This window comes from Lagopus leucura, unplaced genomic scaffold (assembly GCF_019238085.1).
Source record: "Lagopus leucura isolate 7727_CA_CO unplaced genomic scaffold, USGS_WTPT01 Super-Scaffold_100002, whole genome shotgun sequence".
In the NCBI taxonomy this organism is placed as follows: Eukaryota; Metazoa; Chordata; class Aves; order Galliformes; family Phasianidae; genus Lagopus; species Lagopus leucura.
Window position 1 is genome coordinate 22163869 of NW_024962263.1, and position 21110 is coordinate 22184978.

General features: G+C 36.5%; 1 protein-coding gene across 2 annotated transcripts in view; it reads right to left on the reverse strand.

Moving 5' to 3' along the window:
- The window catches only part of MARCHF6 (membrane associated ring-CH-type finger 6), a 42156-nt gene that overhangs the window by 11453 nt on the left and 9593 nt on the right, over positions 1–21110 (reverse strand). For both annotated transcript variants that reach the window (XM_042869053.1, XM_042869052.1), the window contains exons 4-19: positions 18782–18925; positions 15723–15795; positions 14390–14558; positions 13076–13268; positions 12717–12778; positions 10323–10355; positions 9389–9440; positions 6744–6802; positions 6048–6128; positions 4824–4892; positions 4638–4712; positions 3898–4032; positions 2804–2923; positions 2387–2487; positions 1570–1707; positions 308–509 (exon numbers count right to left, since the gene is read on the reverse strand). In XM_042869053.1, coding sequence (XP_042724987.1) covers positions 308–509; positions 1570–1707; positions 2387–2487; positions 2804–2923; positions 3898–4032; positions 4638–4712; positions 4824–4892; positions 6048–6128; positions 6744–6802; positions 9389–9440; positions 10323–10355; positions 12717–12778; positions 13076–13268; positions 14390–14558; positions 15723–15795; positions 18782–18925 — 1706 coding nt within the window. The remainder of the gene's footprint in view (positions 1–307; positions 510–1569; positions 1708–2386; positions 2488–2803; positions 2924–3897; positions 4033–4637; positions 4713–4823; positions 4893–6047; positions 6129–6743; positions 6803–9388; positions 9441–10322; positions 10356–12716; positions 12779–13075; positions 13269–14389; positions 14559–15722; positions 15796–18781; positions 18926–21110) is intronic.

The following is a 21110-nucleotide window of genomic DNA, read 5'->3' on the forward strand; positions in this document are numbered from 1 at the left end:
GGTGTGACTTGCCTGGGATCAATGCAACCTAAATCATAACTACAGGAATGCTCAGGAGAAATTAGTCTATGTAGGAATAAGTAACACAGGAAGAAGCTGACAAAAATAAATGATTAAATACTAACGTGTGAAAATAAAATGAAAGTTTACTTTTAAAATATATAAAACCACAGAATACAAAACGTGACTCACCATTTGACTTCCCATAATGTGTAGGCAGAATCTTGCAGAACAAAACACAAGCCCCCTCCACAGTTATTTTTAAAATGCCTTTCCCTTTTCTCTTTATACATTAGATATAGCTTACCCTGAGTGGGAATTTTAAAGGCCTCCTATAAGGCTGGAAACCCACAGGTCCTCCTTGTTGAAGTATGGCTTGATGGGCTGCATGAAGACCTTCTCCCACAACTGGAATGGCGTTGTTATTGCGAGCATGATGATTGTTAGGCTGCTGGTTTGCATTGTTCTCATTCTCTTCCTGGTCACCAAGTAGGTAAGAATGGAGGTCTCTGCAACAGTCAAATTTTTGTTTTTGTTCTGTTTGATACGAATGAGATTCTAAGTCGTTCAAAGCCTGCTCACAACTTCCTAAGAACATCAATCCCAGAATCACGCAGTCTATCTGAGAAGCCTGCCTTTCATATTCCTTGTATACTTCAATATCAAATAAATCTTGAACGTTAATTATTCTCAGCTGCAGCAGAATTTTCATTAGAAAAGGTGCATGTAGATAGTCTAATGCCAGACGATGAAAGCATTTTCACAGTACTGCTTGCTATTTTAAGAAAAGCTGAGGAAAATAGTTTAATCTTTGCTCACCTAAAACTGCTCAGAAATATTCTACAGTTGTTCTTAGCAACTGCAACAACGGAAAGAGCAAAGCAATTTCTGTCATCATCTGAACTTCTTCCACCGTGCTTAAATGCTACCAAAACATGGACAATTCCAAAAATAACTCTTGAAAATGCAAACTAAGGATGAGACAGTAAGGTCCTCATGAGAAGTTGACAACATATTTCAGATCGCAATGAAAGAAAAGGTCTCTCATTCACAGAGTCTCAGACAAAGCTGAGCCAGTAATAACTCCTAATCCTAATAACACTCTATTTATATGATCCAAGATGAACACGACATAGTGGGATAATGTCGATCCACTCTGAAGATGAATTAAGAAATTAACAGAAACAAAATCAACCTTATTTTCTGATGAATGAGACAAGAAATGCTCTTTTGACACCTCATTTTTGCATTTAATAGAAATTTAACAACTTGTTAAATCAGACTTCTGTAAAAGTTTTCCTAAGCAAACTCTGTAATAGCATACGAAAGGCAGTACTTGTCAAAGACTAGTATAATTTCATAGAAAGAGGTAACACCCATAGGAAATCACTATAGTAGTTTCTTCAAAAATTATTTATTAAAAACAAACAAACAAACAAAAAAACAAACAAACACAAAAAGAACTGTTCAAGCTGCTTGCTGGAATAACTCTCCTGAAAGCATATTGCCTTTATTAAGAGGCTAAACTACAAGCGTTGTGTCCAGCTGATTTTGGCTTTCTGTACTTACAGCAAGTATCCAGCAGTAACAGTCCATGCTCGTACGAGACCTTTCAACCACTGTCTTGTATGCCCTTGTTCTAGCAAAGCTGGAAGCACCACCTGGAGCAAGAGGAGCTCTAGGGAAAGCTCACTTACTGCAGCATCACTAGAAAGGGGAAGAGCAGAAAGTCAAACATAAGGAGCATTCTGTTAGTAAACTCTTACACTGAATCATACTGACAAAACCAATAAAAGCTATACTGGATATCAACAGAACAAAAATGAACATTTTTCCTTGCATACTATTCTAAGCACTTACTAAATGAATTTAGGCATTTAAGTGCACAAGAAATTTTAGAAGAAATATTAAGAAATGTGTTATTCCACCATCCAATTTGCTCTTTCATATGCTTTAATCATTGCTGATTCAACTTTTATTTAGTAACAGAAAAATACCCTTGCTATTAAAAAAATGCATCTACAGACCATTTGTGTTTAATGAGTAACCAGGAAAAACGAACAGAGTAGCTCTCCTATCATAAGGCTGAAGAGAAAACTGTTTTGAAGGCATACAGAAAGCAAACTGTTATCATTATGGAACTTCTACAAAATGCCTTCTATTTTTCTTATCAGATCCTCATTTGACAAACTCAATGATGCACCTAGATACTTCATCATTTTGAGAACAGGCAATAAAGTTTGATTCAATTGGAACAAAGCAAACAAAGAAACCCCAACAAAATAACAAAAATAACATACCAAACAATGCCATTTTAATGCTCAAAGAGCACTTTTTTCTAGCTACTGAGAGACTGAGAAAAATCTTATTGTAATGAAATGCTTACCTGTAGAGCATAACATTATATGGAAGAAAGTTAGGCAGTAGATACTTAATGATGCGTATAGGAAGCCAGAGCATGAGCAGTACAATTGATCCAAAGACAATCTACAGAAAAGAAAGCAACCATGTTAGTCTGAATAGCAGAATCAACCAACCCTACTCTCCCATCCATCTTTCCAACATGTTTTTTGTGTATGATGGGTTAGCTCTGGCCAAGTGACAATCATCCATTCACCCAACCTCTTATTCATTCCCTTCTCCAGTTGAGTTTTCATTATTTCAAAGAAACAGATTCTGTTGGCAACCAGGTACAGCATCTGATCACCTTCACGGTGAAAACAGTTCTCCTTAAATATTTTAATTATATAGCATTGCATAAATTTTCTTTCAAAGTAAAGAAATACATGACAAAAGCTCTTACCACTGACAATATAAACCTCCTGAGATGTCTATAAATGGGCAAATGAATCATTTCCTGCACAGGATTAAAGTCTGGATCATTCAAATTCCTGAGAAACCATAGGACACCAGGTCTCAATACCTAAAGTGGAAAACAGGAAACAAACATGAAGTTCTGAATTCCATGTTCTACATTTTGCATAACATTCCTGCATTAAAAAAAAAACGTTTAAACATAACAGTGGCATAAAATATAACAACATTGAGCAGGGAAAGAATAAGAAAGTATTTTCATTGAGCATAAAAGAAGCAATTAACAATTACAAGATTAGCTTTCAATTATTAATTTGAAGGCAGCACCCACAAATAAAGATTATTAGTCAATTGAAACATTACAGTATGATTGCTGTTCCAAAAGCAATACCTCCTATTTTATTACATTGGCCCAAAACATCAGAGGTGGACATTGGTGGTATGGCAGTAGAGGTTGAACCCTCCTGCCAATATTCCATTCTGTTGCTCTGTGACAGATGGCAGCAGAGGGGCAGTCAGAATGGTGGCGCCTGACATGTGCAGATGAAGCAAAGGAGTTTCACTGCATTCCTCCATGTGGAGAAAACGGCACCCACTGACACTCAATGACACTTGGTGAACATAAATGGAGACCAAACAGTGGATGTGAGCACGGTGAAGTGGTGGGTGCTGTGTTTCAGCAGTGGCAACAGTAGGGTTTCCTCCACTGGTGCAGATTTTTATTGGTGTGGCATGTAGGCTATTGTTCATGGCTGGCAAAAATGCATGCTAATGGTGGTGATTGATGAAAAATGGTGTTTTGTAGCTGACAATTTGCTCTATCAAATAGTGCTGTCCTCTTCACATCTATTGTAGTTTCCATGGAAATAAACAGGAGCCATTAGTTTCTGAGCAACTTCTGTAAAATATTACCCTACATCATTTTCCACTAAAGTCTGTACCAGCATGGCCCTTTCTAAATAGCACTGAGATCCAATCTACACACAAAACACAGAGGAAACAACACCCAGTTGCCAAAGATATAATACATCAACACACAAGCTTCAACTACATAGCAGACCAATCTTGCCCTTGTCAACTTACCTCTCTCAGTAAAAGAATGAAGGATGCAAAATAAAAGACGTAAACCATCCCAACTAACCAGTGCAGGAACATTGTGGTACCTGGGGCAGACTGAAAGCTTAATTCTCTATCTTTTAAAGTGGCATCAAACATTTCCTAAAAGTAATTAAAAAAAACAATGACATCTGGCAAACTTTCACAGTTACTCATTTTGTTTATCTTGGTGCATATACAATACTTAACATTTAAATGTTTGTCTCACATTAATCTATAATTACAGCATTTAAACAAAAAAGCCCCAACAGTTATTAAAATTTACATTAAGAACAGCAATTAGAAATCAATTTCTGATCAACAACAGAGAGAACTCCACCTTTTACATACATTAAAGAAGTTATAAAGCAGGGTGGCATTGTGATGCAAGCAAACAATTGTTAATTTCTTTACAGCACTAGTGGAGCTATAAATTTAACTTTCTCCACTTAAAACTAATCGCTTTTTCCCAGAACAAACCATGAAGAAATTTATTCAGTACACCAGTTTGCCATAAGCTTGTTATCACAGCGGTCTTGTACTAAGTTATATAAAGGAAAATAAAATTAGCATCAAGTGGCATCCACTCCAATCCCTTCACTTCAGCAATACTGTGTTTATAAAAACAGGAGCGTGCTATCCAACTCTGATCACAATTCTCATCAAGACCTTTTTGTTTGACTACAAACACCACTGAAAAAGTTTTTATCCCATATTTTTATACCTACCAAAGAGCATATATCCAACCACCAGCCACAGATGAGAGGAAACACACCAATTTCTACAACAACTAATAAGGAAACCTTCAGGAGAAAAAGAAAAAGAACATCTCAGCAGATTAACAGAAATGGCTAAGAAAAGTATCATGCAAATTTTGATTGAGAATTGTTTTGCTATAGAAAAGATGGGATTACCTTGACGACGATATAGCAAACTCCTAACAAACGACGTGATCGCTGGAACTTAACAAGCGCTGCCAAACCCTGAATAGTTCTGTCAAGAAAATAATACTGAAAAATACTTTTTGTAATCATCCCAGCATTTCATAGTTTAATATTGAACACTGTTATGTGCCTTATCTACAGGAAGTTTTTATAAAAGACAAAAATTAAAAAACAAGTCTTTATCAGGGCTCTCTATTTCAAAATCGGTTGTGGATCTGGGAGACAAACGTGCCAGGTAACCTCCAAAAATGTAAAGCTGACCTCCAAAAATGTAAATGTAAAATAAGAATAATAAACTATCTTGAAGCATTCAACCAGAATTTCTCTCCAGAGAAACTACTGCCTTTGAAAAAACACATGCTATGAACAGCACTGTCAGGCCAATTTCAACATTTTCTTTTAGGAGGCAAAACAGAGACATGCCATCAACCGTATTACATTTGCACTGCATTGCACACTGGCATAATATGGCCCGAAGTTGACCTGAGCTTTGTGTACATACACCTGAAGAGGAAACTGCTAACAAATATTCATTCTTTAAACTGAAGTTGAGGCAACTCCTTTAAAAAGAAGCTGCTAGGGTGTGAACTAATTGCCCGTGATCTTCTACCTTTCAAAAATCCACTGTTACTTAATTTTCTCTGTAATAAAGGCTAACATCTGAAAGCAATGCCTGCAGCAAAGCCTCTGTATTTCAGAAAGAGAAACGAGAAATTAGTCCGTACATAAAGATCTGACAGGAGCAGAGATCTGAACAAACTTCTTATTGTGTCCTTGGTCTTTTCACAGTCCCATTCTCAAAATCCTGCAACTATGTACTCCACAGTAACATCTAAGAATGGTGAGGAGGAAATAAATAAATAAACAAACAAATAATCAGAGGATCTTTACTTGTCATCTCGGGTAGATCTTCAAAAGTTATCTACAGGCACTCAAACATGCCTGTAAAATCTCCTAATATCCTACAGATTTGTCCTACTAAATGTGTGTAAGAGATCTGAAGCATGCAGTCCCACTGACAATTTTAAAAGGTCCAAGAAAACTAAGGAAAAATTTCCTTCTAATTTCACTGAAAGCGCAGAGGAAAAAAGTAAATCAGGTACACCTGCAACACTTCTGCGCATCTCCAAAGTATTTCCAGAAAGACAACCCACATGTAAGACCTGAACCAGGTAACTAATGACAAAAGGATACATGACAAACTATTAGAGTCACTGCCAGCAGAACATATCCAACTATAGTTGTAATCAGACCTTCAAAGTGAGATGCTTGAACCTAGAGGGAAAAAAAAACAATGGGGGAAGATTAATCAATCTCTTAAAAGGCTACACCATCATTCCATGTAATTAAGATAGAGTCAAAATCTCAACTCTTCAAGAAGAATGACAATTTTATTAAGGTTCTTCACATTAAAGTGTGGCTGGGCACTGGAACGGGCTCCCCAAGGGCAGTGGACGTGGCACCAAATCTGCTGAACTTCAAGAATTTGGACAACCCTCTAGGCACAGGGTTTGGGTGGTCCTCTGTGGAGCCTGGAGTTGGACTCAATGATCCTCATGAGTCCAACACACAGGTCCTGTCCAACTTCCATCATTTACCTCTATACATGAAAGAAGAAACCTTACCTTACACAACTCCCTTGCCTTCAATACCAGATATGAAAACTACCCAATACACAAAGAATGCATGAGGAACAAGGTGCTTTTAAGAAACACACACACAAAAAAACACCATACATGCATTTTCTGTAAAAGGAAGAAAGCACACTTGAAAACGACTCTTCAGGTCGCTTTTCTAATCACAAACAGAAGTGGAAAAGTATTACAAAAATATTGTGGTTACATAAATAGTGGCAGTTTTTACATTTTGAAAGTACTAAACAGTACTTACATATTCCTCAAAGCCCAGGCCAACAATGGAGAAGTGACCAATGTGGTATGGACAAAATGCTGTGTAATTTAAGCAGAAAGAAAAAAAAAAAAAGCCATGAAAACTGCTAATCAGAATCTTATTTGCAGGATATGTTATACAACATGGTAATCATTCTATTTCTCATCAATTCTGAGAAAACAAACAACTCTGTACAAAGGTTTGCCTTGTAATTCCACTATCCTAAAAATGCTGAAAGTTGGATTAGAACTCCCATTGAAGGACTACAAATATAAAACTGCACATACCAGATTGGACTTTTCCTTTTTAGCTCATGTAGCTGTAGGGAAATTAATTAAATTTCCAGTCTTATGTACAAGACTGATACTGATCTCATACACATACTGCTGAAGGAGCCTGTTACTTTACTAATGATTCAGTTTGCTCTAACTTTTATGATGATGAAAAATGAAAGACCTAAATATGAGGGGAAGAGACAACACTCCAATTAAGGCATAGGAAGAAACTGAGAAGGCTTTTACCTCCACCCTCAACTACTGTATTAAGAACTGTCACACTTTTTGATAACTTTCCCCCATTCTGAGGTCACAGAAGGAATGTACTGAAAAAACACAGTACTTCTCCTGCTTCTGGACACCTGTGTATTTTCAATTGTATCAGCCAGTCACTTCAGCTCATTCTGTGGTTTCTCTAAGCTACAAAAGACTAAGGAGTTCAAGCTCTCTATCCTAAAACACTAGAGGGAGGCAATAAGAAAGTAAAAGAGAAGCAGTAACTGCTGTCTTTCATTTTTCCTTTATTGCTATATCATAACAATCCTCTCTGGGGACTACTGTGGTCTAAATATACCCTCAAAAAGCCTGGTAATCTTCTCTCTCCTCCTCATTTTCATACAACCAAAGTGTAAAAACAAAACCAAAACCTGAAAGATTTATTAAGCTGTGCTATCCTAACCAACGATTAGAAAGTCTTAATCCAAATCCTTCTCAAAGAGCTTAGCAGGTACTGTGAAGGATGAGAGGCGCTGAGTTCTTCATGCCCAGCGAAAACAAGTAGTAGTCAGATGAAAAATCCACAATAATTACAGACAGCACACTCAAGATTTAACAGCTACACTGCTGTATCTTGAGTGTTTTATGAGATGACTGTGCACAGTCTACCTTTCCTTTTTAATAACTTCAAGCATTTCTAATAGATCCCTTTCAATGTAAACGTTATAAACTTCCTCCGTGAGTCCTATAACAAGCTACAGAACATATGAATTAAGTCAATGTAAATAACTTGTTGGAAAGAACATCACAGAAGAACTTTTGGACCAGTAATTAAGGTTCCAAATTCTTTCCCCCTGTTTTATCTACTGTTGAAGTACTTCCTGGGACATTTGAACTCACCAGGGCTGCGATAACTAATAGATAGAGATTTGGCAATTGTAAGTTAAGCAGTATTACTCAGCAGGAAAGATACTAAAAATAGGCTTGGGATACAAATTAAATTCCCATATCTCCTGCTCGCTCACTCTAGAAAGTCATTCCTTTTTTTATTGTTACTTTCCCATCTGGAAAACTCAATCAAGAACTATTGTAAAAAAAATCATAAAAATTGTGATATACTTAATCTGTAAAAATTGTAATTGTAATCTATATTGTAAAACAACATCTATACACTAATAATTACCTTATTAATTACCCATATTACTCAGTTATTATTAAATTTAAACCAATGTCCCCTTCTATTGTCAGAGCAGAGAGGAAAATGCAAGTACAGGCTAAACTTGAAGCAGTAAGTATAAAAAATAAAAATTCCAGGAACTCTTAAGGGGGAGCTCACTGCTACCTAAAAGAAGCAAGGCACTTGAATCTTCTCTTTTAGGCTTCATATGATTTTAAACTACATGCCTGCACTTTGGGTTTTTTTTTAGTCACGACTGACAAGTTTATGCCAGAGATTTTCCCAGCTCTAACTACACAGGCAATCAGAACATAGAAATATTCCTATCTGGAGCTCAAAGAATGTTGCAAGAATTTAAAGTTGCAATTCAGCTTCCTTATCTCTAAAATGGCGCATGGAAAATAATGTAAAATGCACCAAGGACCGGAATTCACCATTTTCAAAAAACAAGTCCGACTAATTCAGCAGCGTGAAGTAAGGAAAATTGTTCAGTAGTTGTTTTGTACAGAGAATGGAAGTCCTTCTGACAGCTTTACACATTCAGCTACATTCTCATTTCCATTCTACTCTCTCCTAATTTTGATCTCCAAAACTGAATTCTTGATGGAGGAAGCAATTGACTGTACCTAAGCAGAACTATAAGAGTACCCAGACTCATTTCTGCAAGTGCTGCAATTGCTCACAAATAAAACTCAAAAAGTTTCCTCCTTCAGCAGTATTCCAAAAATACTATTTCCTAAGGGCTGACTGACATCATTAAGCTTTTGCTAGATTTCCTATTTTTAAAATTATTCACTTAAAGGAATGAAACTGACAAAGCTAGAAGCACTAAAGTTTTATTATTCATATTCCTAGTTCACTTGTGGTTCCCTTTTCAAAAGTCTCAACACATATTTTGAGCCAACAGCCTTAAAATTAAGCTGCATTATCATTTTACAAAGAATTATTTTTTTACTCTGAGAGCAAGTGACACTTACCGAACACAAGTATGAACAATGTATTTAAAGATACCACCCAAAAGACATGTTCCTGCAAGGAGAACGGGGGGAAGAAGGGAAGAAGACAAGAGAACAGTACATAAATGTCACTAAATATGAGACACAACATTGAAATATAAAACCTTATGCTTTGAACATGAGACATTTATTCACTACACTATCTAATAAATGCATTCATATTTAAGAAATCTGTTTCTTTCAGACAGGAGATAAAGCAGAAATGATACTGCTCAAAAACAGCATGACAGAGCTTTCCCTTTAAAATATAAAGGGCTTCCATTTTTAAAATAGGAAATCTGGCCGTTGATAAATGTAGCTAAGATGGGTCAAAGTTTTGTTGCCACTGACTCTTCACAGTCCCTATCCTCACCCTCAAGCCAAAGCCAGGCATCCCCAACAATTAGAGAGGATGGGCAGTGGGGAGAATCTTTCAAATAAACAGTAACAAAGCCCACTGCACGACATGCATTACACAGACCAATTTTTCAGGGGAGATAATTACCATGAGTCTCGTCACAGAAAAGCCCAAAAAAGCCAACTTTTAAGGAGGTCATTGCTAAATTTTCTTAAACCAGAGAAACTTTGGAATTAATTTAAAAAATAAGCCCTGCAATAGGCAGACTGACTATTGTTAAGATCTTAAAAAAGACTTCTTATTGATATCAATAAAAATAACATATAGCAAAAGAACTCAAAGCCAAGAAACACCGCTGATGCCACACAGAGCACCCTACTCTGTGGAACTCCTAATAAAATGGTTTCCTTGGTCATTATATTGTATGAAAATCTATATAATTTATATCTATAAACGTACATCAAATGAAATTACAGACTTCAAACAGAACTAATACAAGCCAGTTTTCTCAAAGACAAGTCTGTTATGTGAGTTTCTGAAATGCAGGCTTGTACTTACTAAAAAAACCAGAGATCCATCAAGCCCAAGCATCTGTAGATACAAGAAAATTGGTTTTATTCACTCAGAGAAATACAAGTAATATATTTATTCAGACAAATTCTTGATAATAATGGTAGTAACTAAGTTCTCATTCAATACTGTGTATAACTGCAGTTGATGAAAAGCAGTGACATACATGTAGAATTATCTTAATAAAAACGTATTGATAATGTAATGGATTAATTTATAGGCTACTTCTTACCAACACTATGAAGAATTTCATCAATGAAGATTTTATGTTTATGAGAGATTTTAGTGTTTGAACTACTGTTTAAAACTGTTTAAACAACACAGCATTAAAAAAAAAAATGCAAATTTTGTCTCCCTAATTGCAAGGTATTACTTTATGTTTCATTTAAAGAACTGCAAGAATATCATCCTACCCTTGGGGCATAAAAGCAATTAGTAACTAGATAATGCTGCCACATTCTGTGCTACTAAGTTTAGAACAAAACTGGTTTACAGGAAACAAATCCTCCATCACTCCTTACAGCTGCTACAGGAAGCATCCACAGATCTGCCAAAAATACAGTACCTATTCCAAAACCTCCCTTGTCTTCACACTTCAAGGATTGTCTGCTGTTTTAGTCCTGACTCATAATACTGCTGCTGAAAAATGGCAGTTTTGATATTAATTTGTTCAGGGTGTTGTGCTAAGTTTCAAGATATTAAAACTGAACATATTTTACAAAGTAAACCAAGATGCAAATGTATTTTTGAAAACTTAGAAGGTTTGAATATTATTTGCACAAGATAAAACAGCAGGAAAACCTACCCTGCTAAACAGCAACAAGAGTATTACCTATACCAGCTCACAGGCTCAGAAAATATTGTAAGAGTTAGCTAAAATTGATTTCTACATTCATAGAGAGCCATCCAGAGTATTTTTCACTAGTTCAACAATATGTCCTAGAACATAAAATAAAAAGACTCCCCTCTTGGCATATACAATGTAAGAGTTGAGAAATCTGAGTGTACCTATATTCTTTTTCATCAAATAGATTTTGTTTTTTTTTTTTCAAAGCTAAGAACTTTCCATTAGCTACATAAAAAGATCATGACCTGTCTCTGTCTTGGTTTTGTCTGGAGTAGTTAATTCTCTTTGTAGAGGTTCATACTTTCCTGTGCTTTGGATTTTTTTATTTTTTTTTTAAATGAAAATTGTGATAACAAACCGATGTTCTCAATTGTTGCTGAGCCATGCTTAGACAGAGCCAAAGACTTTTCTGCTTCTCATGCTGCCATGCCAGCAAGGAAGCTGGGCATGCACAAGAAACTGGGAGAGGACACAGTCAGAACAGCTGACCCCAAGTGACTAAAGGGAAATCCCACATCCAATTGCACCGTGCTCAGCAGTAAAGGCTGGAGCAAAAAAGGATGAAGGAGGGAGAACACCGAGAGTGATGGCATTTATCTTCCCACTAAAGCATTACAAGTAGTGAGCCGTGCTTCCCTCAAAGTGGCTGAATACCTGCTTATCAATGGGAAATAGCAAATTAATTCCTTGTCATGCCTTGCTTGTGTGTTTGGAGCTTTTACTTTTACCTAGTGAACTGTCCTTATCTCAAACTATGAGTTCTTGCACTTTTACATTTTCAATTCTCTCATCTCAACAGAAGAGAGTGAGGAAGCAGCTGCGTGGTGCTGAACTGCCTGTTGAGTTTAAATTACAACAATCCCTTTAATGAAATGAGGATTTCTAGACCTTGTTCAAGGCAACAACTGTCTCATAACCTAGAAACAGAATAGCCAGATTTACAGCTGCCTGCTTTGGACACTAGTGGTGATGGTAAACAAAATAATCATAGCATACATCACATGTCTAATTATGGAAGCTGTGACCCATGAACAAAACAAAAACATTACATTAACTTGCTCCATTTTTCATTAAATGCATTTATCTTTTACAAATATGTAAATGAAGTATGTAATAAAAACTTTCCTCTTTTCTTTAGTTTGATTGGTACTTTCAGGATTACAAAAGTGAAGTACTCAACTATATACCACCTATATGCTGTTAACATGGTATAGCATCCTCAGTATAAGCTGCAATTCATTTCTAAAACTGACCAATCAGCTGAAGATTATGAAAGGTCTCTGCTAAAAGATCTTAAGCTGCTACTGCACTGCAAATCAAAGGAGTAACTTTCTGATGCTTAAGGAGTAGTAATAATAAGAATATCTTGTCTTTAACCCACTGACTTAATTTTAGGTCAGTAAAGCCTCTTACTGAAGTTTTCACACTGAACAACAGTGCTCAAATATATCCCAGCTAGATTTTGTTGCAGCAATACTGCATATCATTAAGTACAAACCAGAGAGAAATAACTCAAGAAAATTATTCCTACTTACTCGCTCCCAAGTAAGCTCTTCTGCTGCTCGATCCCATTCCAAAGCATTCCAGTTCATGTCATCTGAGGAGACAAAGGCCATTCTTACAGCTGCCAGATTCACCCAAAAACAGATGTAATTCCACACACTGTCTTCAACGAATAAAACAGCTAAGGTGCATAACATTCAACTCAACAATGCTGCCAGCCTTCCATTGAGCTTTAGCACTCAAGAGAAATGCATGAAATTTGCAAAAGCAAGAAGATAAATTGAAGTGGAAACTTATACAGATAGCTTCCTTGAATTGTGAGAGTTCTATTCTCAACAGTTTCATTTATATTAGAAAATTTAGAACATTACTGTTTTGAGTCACCTGTTACCTTGTGCTCCATTGTTTGCATCTGCTGCATCTTCTACTACAGCATCTTCTTCATCTTCGTTATCCTCCTCCTCTTCATCTACCTGCTCTTCTTGTATTTCAGGGTTCTCACCTACAACTGCATCGTCAGCAGCTGGGTTAGCAGGCTGATCAAGCACAGCGTTTTCAACAGCTCCATTTGCAACAGCCTGAGCCTGCAGAAACAGCATGTAGCATTCAGTTAAACTGCTTATACTGTCTTTGTACTTTATCCTGTATTCATGGAAAAACTAAACAATTTTTTTTTCCTTAATTTAGGTAATCATTAAATGGTAACAATAAATCTCTTAGAAGACAAACATTCAGTATTCTAAACAAACTAGCTTATGTTGGAAGAGGCCCCTAGAAATCACCTAATCATCTTATCTACTCAAAGCAGGGTCAGCTACAGCAAGGTGCTCAGTGCTGTTTCCCGATGGTGTTCAGGTAACTCCACCATCTCTCTCTTTTTTAAAAAAAGGTCCAAATGAAATTGCCTGTACTTCTACTTGCAGCTGTTGCTTTTTGTCCTAAATAACAGGACAAAAAGTTTAGTTGTCCACTAAATAATACTGAGAAGCCACTGCATCTTTCTTTTATACCTACCAACCATGCATTTACGCACACTAACAAGGCACACCTTGCCCAAGCAGAACAGTTAGCCACTCTTAGCCTCTCCAGTTCTTTAATCATTTCTGTTGGCTCTTTGTTTAATCTTCTGTTGACCCTCCAGTATGTCCATTCCCCTACTGTACTGGAGAGTCCAGTACACAGCACTCCAAATGTGGTTTCACCAGTGCTTAATAGAGAAGAACTCTCCTGAGGTTATGAAAACTGCCAGTAAATTAAAAAGATAATTCAAGGACAACTTAAATAAATCAAACTAAGGATTTGTATCTCCCTTTTTAAAAAGCTGATATATTAAAAAGATGTAAAACTTTAATCAAATATTCCCCCCATGCATGTACTGCTTGTATCATCTCTTATCCTACACAAGAGTCTCCTCAAAGAACAAAAAGCAAACGAGTAAATTGGGGTCAAGTGAGAGATCAGAGAATCTCTAACTTCAGAGGTTTCAGAAAGCTTCCAACTGCCCATAGAACAGTGAACTGATACCTCATGAACTACCAACATAAAAAAGGCAAAAACATATTTATACAGAAGCACATGTTCAACTTCAGTAAATGTACAAATATACACCACAATCAGATGAAATTACTGTTGGGTTCGATAACATATTCATTCACATAAACACTTTTCTATATTTATTAGGAACTATTGAGCAGTTAAGTTTTACCTCATTTTGTTGACCAACACCATTGAGTGGTTGCTGCTGATTTTGTTCCAACCACTGCGGTGCTCCTCCGTGGACAATCTGCTCACGTAACCAAACAAGGCTGATAAATGCACACAGAGTGCATGTCACCACAAAACAACCCTGCAAACAGTCTGCCAACAAGTTCTCCCTGTTAAAGAGAAAACAAACATTAATTAAAAATGTATACTGCTTATTAAGACTAAACTTGTTAAATACCTCAAACAAATCTTCCTGTTCAAATCAACAAAAAATCCACATTTGTGTGAAAAGCTGAATTTACTTGTGTGCCTAGGTGAAGAAACTGTACGATTTATTTTTTAAAACTCTGCTGAAAGGCAGTTTCTCTAAGTACCTGTGCACAAGCAGTTCTAAGTGCCAAGATAATTTCTAATTTGGTAAACTTTATATGTCCCTCTGTTTTGACTTTTGAAATTACCACTGTTTAAGTAGAAATATTCCTGTAGAAACAAGATGAAAAAAAGCTTCAAGAATAGTTCAGGAAAAAGAACATTCAGGAAAAGCTTAGCTAATAGGTAAACGAAATTGCTATATCAAAGTTGCTTCTCGTAGAGAAAATCTGGATTTACTACAGAAAAGATCTGTTTATCCAGCAAAATGTTTTATCTGCAGAGCTACCCTAACCAAACAAATGGAACTGCTGTGTCTCTCTTTGATTCAACTTTTCAGGCAGTCTTGTACCTCAGATATTCTTTCTTCCACTCTACTTTAGAAAACCTGAAGTATCAACTCACATAAAACTGTAAAGCAGGAGCAAAACGTTCAGATAGGCAGCTGAATCTAGGGTTTCATATAAGGCAAGAAATACTTAAATTGAGTTAAGCAATCCTCACTCCTATTCCAAGTGCTCCCTCTCACTTTCTTTCACCCTTGTACATCTCCTTGACCATACCAAACTTGCTCAGGAAACTGACTAACCACGCTAAGCCTTTTAAAATAAGGAAGAAATACGCTATCAGAGTACTTTGCCATGCCCTGTGACGCAGCAGTCTGGCTCTCTATGGAGCCATACAAACACTTGTGCTTGCACAGTACAGCAAAGACCACAGGCGGCAGAAATCTAAAGTGAAAAGGTGACACCAGATGCTACTGAAATCAACTCTGTCAAAGAAATACATGTCAAAGCATTGTGAAGCTGTACTTTCAAACACGAGTCCTTTATTTTTCTCCCTAAATATAGGTTCTGTAGACTGTAATGGATGCAAAAAAAAGGCGAAGAAAGGGACATTAAGGAACCATTTTCATGATTATCTTCCTAGAAAATGTCTTTGTATCAGTCTGGTTAAGTACTTACGTTGATAGAATATCTAATGGCAGTGTCAGTAGTGAGCTCACAGAGCCAGTAAACAAGCACTTGTAGATACGACCTGCAGAAAAAAAAACACAAGCATGGTATAAAGTTGGTTTTGGTTATCATCTCATTTGGAGTTATTATCTTTTCCCTCGACTTTCCAAAGTATTTAATCACAATTTAATCCATAAGGAAACTGATCCCAAACTACTTTTTCCTTACAGACTTCATTCTTCACATACAAGCACTAAGATCTGTAGTCAGGAAGTCTGGAACAGATCTTGGGTGCAACACTTTAGACAAAGGACAACAGCCATTAAATCCTTGTCACACCTCTTGGATAATTCTTGTCTGGTGCTAAGGAACTGATTTTAAATTTGTGTTTCATGCACAGTTGCCACTCAAGATTTTATCCCTTTTTAGTCTTAGATAAAATTCATGAATTTCAGAGTTCTCTTGTCTTCCTTATATAACTTATACAACTTATAATTCCAGTCCTGTTCTCTTCACTTTCTTGACCCTTTATGGTTAGGTCTGTTTGTTTTCCCTCTTCTTTTGAATGAAATCACATATAGAATAATAGAATGCTCTCTGGCAATCAACAAATATTCTCTTTGATCCTTCCCTTTTTTTTTTTTTTCCTGGTGCTCACCAGGATACCCAATTCCATTCATACCTTACTCACACAGATCCAAGTATCTACAATTTTAACCACCGTGTGACTACATGAAATATATACAGAACTGCTCTCTTCACCAATATAATTTTTGAAGTGGTGATTGAATCACTCCAGAAACATAAACTCACGTGCAATGCTGGAATGTGATTTCTTAAACTAGAGACAAAGGAAGCTCTTTAGATAACCCATCTCACACTATGGCACTTCCCATTGCCTTACCACACACACCCACTTGACTCAGTGTTCATGTCTCTCTTACCCATGTACTGCAGAAGTACTTTGGGAATTTTGCCCTGGGAACTAAGAGGCTAAATCCAATTATCACAGAGAATAAAGCTACTTTGGATTAAATTGGCTCAATTAATTCCACTTGTCTGAACAGATCACAATGTGTCATATAATTAGCTTTTTCCATCTAAATAAGCTGCATGCCAAGAGAACAGCAACAGCTTTACCAGCCCCCTGGGATTAGGCTGAGGGTAAGAGAAATTCCTTGTACCCATCCATCTCAGATAGGAAGGCCAGAAAAAAAGTGAAATTACCAAAAAGGCACGAACAATTTATTCCCCACCACATGTTTGCTCACGGATAAGATAACTGCATGATTAGCATGACAATCTGTAAGATGAACATTTAATTCTTTGTTCAAGCAAGTACCTCATCTGGGATATGCTGCACAAATAACTTTGCTGACATTTTTCTTCCAGGTATAAAATAAGGAGAAAAGCACTTATTTGTGAAGCCAGCCACACACAGTTATGTGAGCCATATGAGAGAACAGGGGGGAAATCAAAGTAGCACTTAATATCAGATGGCAAGACTTACAAAAGGGAAATAAATGGATTTTTCAAGGTTTTTAGACTGAATGTCTCTATCACATTGGTTATCCCATGCAAATACCCTTCACAGCACACTAACTCCTAAGGAATCTACAAGGAGGGTCACACCATTTCTAATGTGACATAAACAAAGAACTAAGACAAAGTAAAAGACCTTCATCAGGTTTTCAGACAGTTAAGAAAAGTGCTTCTATTAATCTACTGAATATTTCTTTGCTGTCCTTAGAAAGTTTTAATAAGAGAAGTGTGTGATATCTACACTTTGAAAATCAAAGGTAGAAATCAAGATTTGTCAAAAACCCAAGGAATAAAAATAGTTTTCAGAAGAAATTAAGTTCCTCAAAATGAAAATTTGTAAGGGGGAAGAAATAAGAAAAATATGATAGAAAATAAAAGAAAAATCTACAAGATGAAATGAAAAAGTGAGAAAAAGACTACCAGAATGAAAGAATGATACAAGATGTTTTGAAAACTTCTGGCTGGCTGCAATTCATCCCAATAAGCAGAGGACTCATACAGAACATTCTTCTTTCACACTGCTGTAAAATTTAAAATTACTAACATTTCCCATATGTAGAAGTTTGCAGTTCAAAACCCTGTAACACAGATAGCTAACAAAGGTCAGAGCAAAGGCTATGCTAAAATCAGACACCTGAAGAATTTTAACTTTTTCTAGTTTTAGTCTAGAGTGATTTGTCATCGCATTTCCTGCGTACAGAAATGCTCTTTTTCTTGCACAGAAAGGACAAGCTGCAGGAATAGGATCACTCTTTGATACGTGATGCTGGTATTGTGCTACTCTCCAACTAAGTCAGAATCAGACACACTTGAAAGCATAGAACATATTGAGAAACTGTCAAGGGACGTTTGTTCACTGGCTTCCTGCTCTTCTTTTCGAAGAGTATTCTACCATTTGTAAAGATGCTCTTCCAATCACTCTCCTCACTGAACACTATATTCCTCATCCCTTCTTTTTACATCTTCCCTTTATTTTTTTGTTGAAACCTCAATAGTTCTCTGTTCGTATTTGAAAGTGAATTTCAAACTAGAAGCTGCACCAATTTCAATGTGTGCTCTGTTTTCTGCCTAATTCTTAACTACCTATAGACACCTTTAAAAGTTGTTTTAAAAGCAGCTTTACTGTCCAGTTTATGCATGACTTCAAAGTAATTTCAATTTTCATACTAACAAAAAATGTGCACTTATTTTTGGACAGTTAAAAAACAAAATTACAATTCTTCTAGCCAAATACTAACAACTAGTATCAAATTAAAACTTCCATGCAGATTTTCAAGATGACAATTAAAAATTGGCATTTTACTGCAGTAAGAAGTTTAAAAGCTCTTATGCATTTTCTCCTGTCTCAACACCTCGATGCATTGCAGTACTGGCTCAAGAGCCAATTTCTGAGTGAAATAAGTCAAATAACAGTTTTTGTTTGTTTGTTTGAAGTAACCCAACAATACCCACACAAAGCTTTTCTGAACCAAGCAGCAAATTTTCTTGTGTGTGCAAGTATTACAGTACAGTAAATTTGTACTCACATGCAGTAAGAGGTACTACTCCCAACCACGCGAAGGCCACAAGTGTATAATGAAACCAGTACCGTATGGCTGTGCCAATACTCGTCACCAGTCCAGCAAAGATGTCTTGGATTGGAAGCCGTGAAGGCATATCTGGGGAATAAACTGTGTAGAAAAGGCACTTATTAATCAGCTGGGCCTTTAAACAAGCAGTTACGTAGAAGATCTGAAAGCCACAAAACGTTTGCATTTGAGAAAAATCTTACAATGAGAATAAGCATATTCTGTAGGTTTCCAACAGATTACTCCAAATAAAAAACAAAAAATGGCATGACACACTTGTTATGTTATGCATTGAGTTTAATAGGAAAATCAATACTCTCCGTGCTAGTTTTTGACTAAAAGATGTTGTTTTCTTAATAGCTTCACTACATTCACTGTAAAGTCAAAATAAGCCGAAGCCTACAAGAAAAAGCAGGTTTTAAATTCAGCAGCTCTCCCACTCAACATCACCTGGAAAGATCCCTGTTACTTACAAATCTAGTTCAAGGGAAGAGCACATAGAACAAGATAAATCACCAGTTCTGCATTCTCTCAATTTGTACTAAATAGTTCAGCCTACACTTGCTATCCAACAGGACAAAATTCAGCAAAGAAAAAGCACAGTAAAACAGCATAAGCTGAAGGCAACTAATGAAGTATCTACAAGTGTTGAAATTCACATAGATAAACTTTCCTTTTCAAGGGATATCAATTTCTACTACAGTTGCACCTATTAAGGAACATGTGGCAATTCTCATAAAAGTAAATTTTCTTCAGCTTTTTAATTGAACACACATATACTACATAAATCTCACTACGTTCAGAAGTCAAGAAAAATAATGTCAAGGTTTTTTTAATGTGCATTCACTTTTATTACCTGAGTCAGTAGATAAAAGAGCCACACCACAGTTCATTAACCTTTGAGCGCGTCCCCATTTCTTTCACAGTACCACTGATATCTCTAACTTATCCTTCCCCAAATGCTACTCAGATATGGAACTGTATCTTTCAGATTACAGGCACTGATTACTTAAAGTCTTCATGGCACGTTAAGCAATTGGAAACAGCTACTTCTAACAATGTCATTACATACAAGTAGCTTCTGCACACTTATACAGATGCCTAGAAGTCACAGTGTCCAGCATCGATACCAGATGTGAATGAAGAAGATAAACTACAGTTTAGCATGAAGATATTGCTGCCAGGGTGGTTAGCAGTTACACTGAGAACAGGTGAACTTGAAGATATCAACACATTTAACCTGGACTTTTTTTTGAAAACCTCATGTACTTTCAGCCACATAAGCGACCTACGTTTTTCTTTTTAAGAAATATTGGAGAAAGTTTTTTCCACCCTCTTATACAAACCTTTTGTCTGCAAGTCTGAAAAACACTGCTTCATGCCATTCACCTGCATTCACCTTTTCTCTAAACAATAACCCTGCTCTCTTCAGGTGCGTTCATGCTTTTACTCAGAAAGCCTCTATGTGAGAACAGACCACTTCTTTCCTCTCCAGGGACTCTTCCCTAAGTATCTGTATTGTAAGGAGAACACAGGAGCACAGAGGAGCAGCATCAATACGCAAAGGAATGCAGAGAGTTTGGTGCACTTCAACAATAAGTGGATTGTACGTGACACAAAGTAACAGCAAAACGTAACTGTCAGCTAAACTGGTTTTAGGTTTCAAACTATTTGGCAAACAAACAAAATTCATTAAGAAAGTACTAAAATAAAAGTGTAACAGAAGAGGAGCATAACTGTGAGAGAAGCAGCTGAAGAGCACCTCAAACACATTTTGACATTGTCTACTAATTGCCAATTTTCTTATTACAGAATCAGATTTAGTACGCAGTTGGGTAGAACCACAGACAATACTCATTCAAGCCTTACTAACAATCTCATCTCACACTGAATGAACGTCCCTGATAACTTAATGAGGAAATAAGTACACTTAGGTTAAGTGTGCTAAAAGAACATCTACCTACAGTGTATTTCTCACTGTATCACTCAGACAAAACACAACTCAGCAGACAGCTTGAGGGTTATTTTTATTGATCTTCAAAAAAGGTATTTTTGATCAACGCTTTGGAACTACAGAGGAGGCATTTTTCATGAAATTGTGTGAACAGAGGGGTCTGTAAGAAGAATGCCCATCCTAACACAGGAAGGTAATTTTACATACTAATTTGTCTAATGGCTCCACGATGACAGCGGACTATTCAAACAAGCACACAATATAGCTACTGCTCAGGATGAGTTGAGCTACATCCCCCAAATCTTAATTTCAGGTGATGCCAGGAGCTGGGTA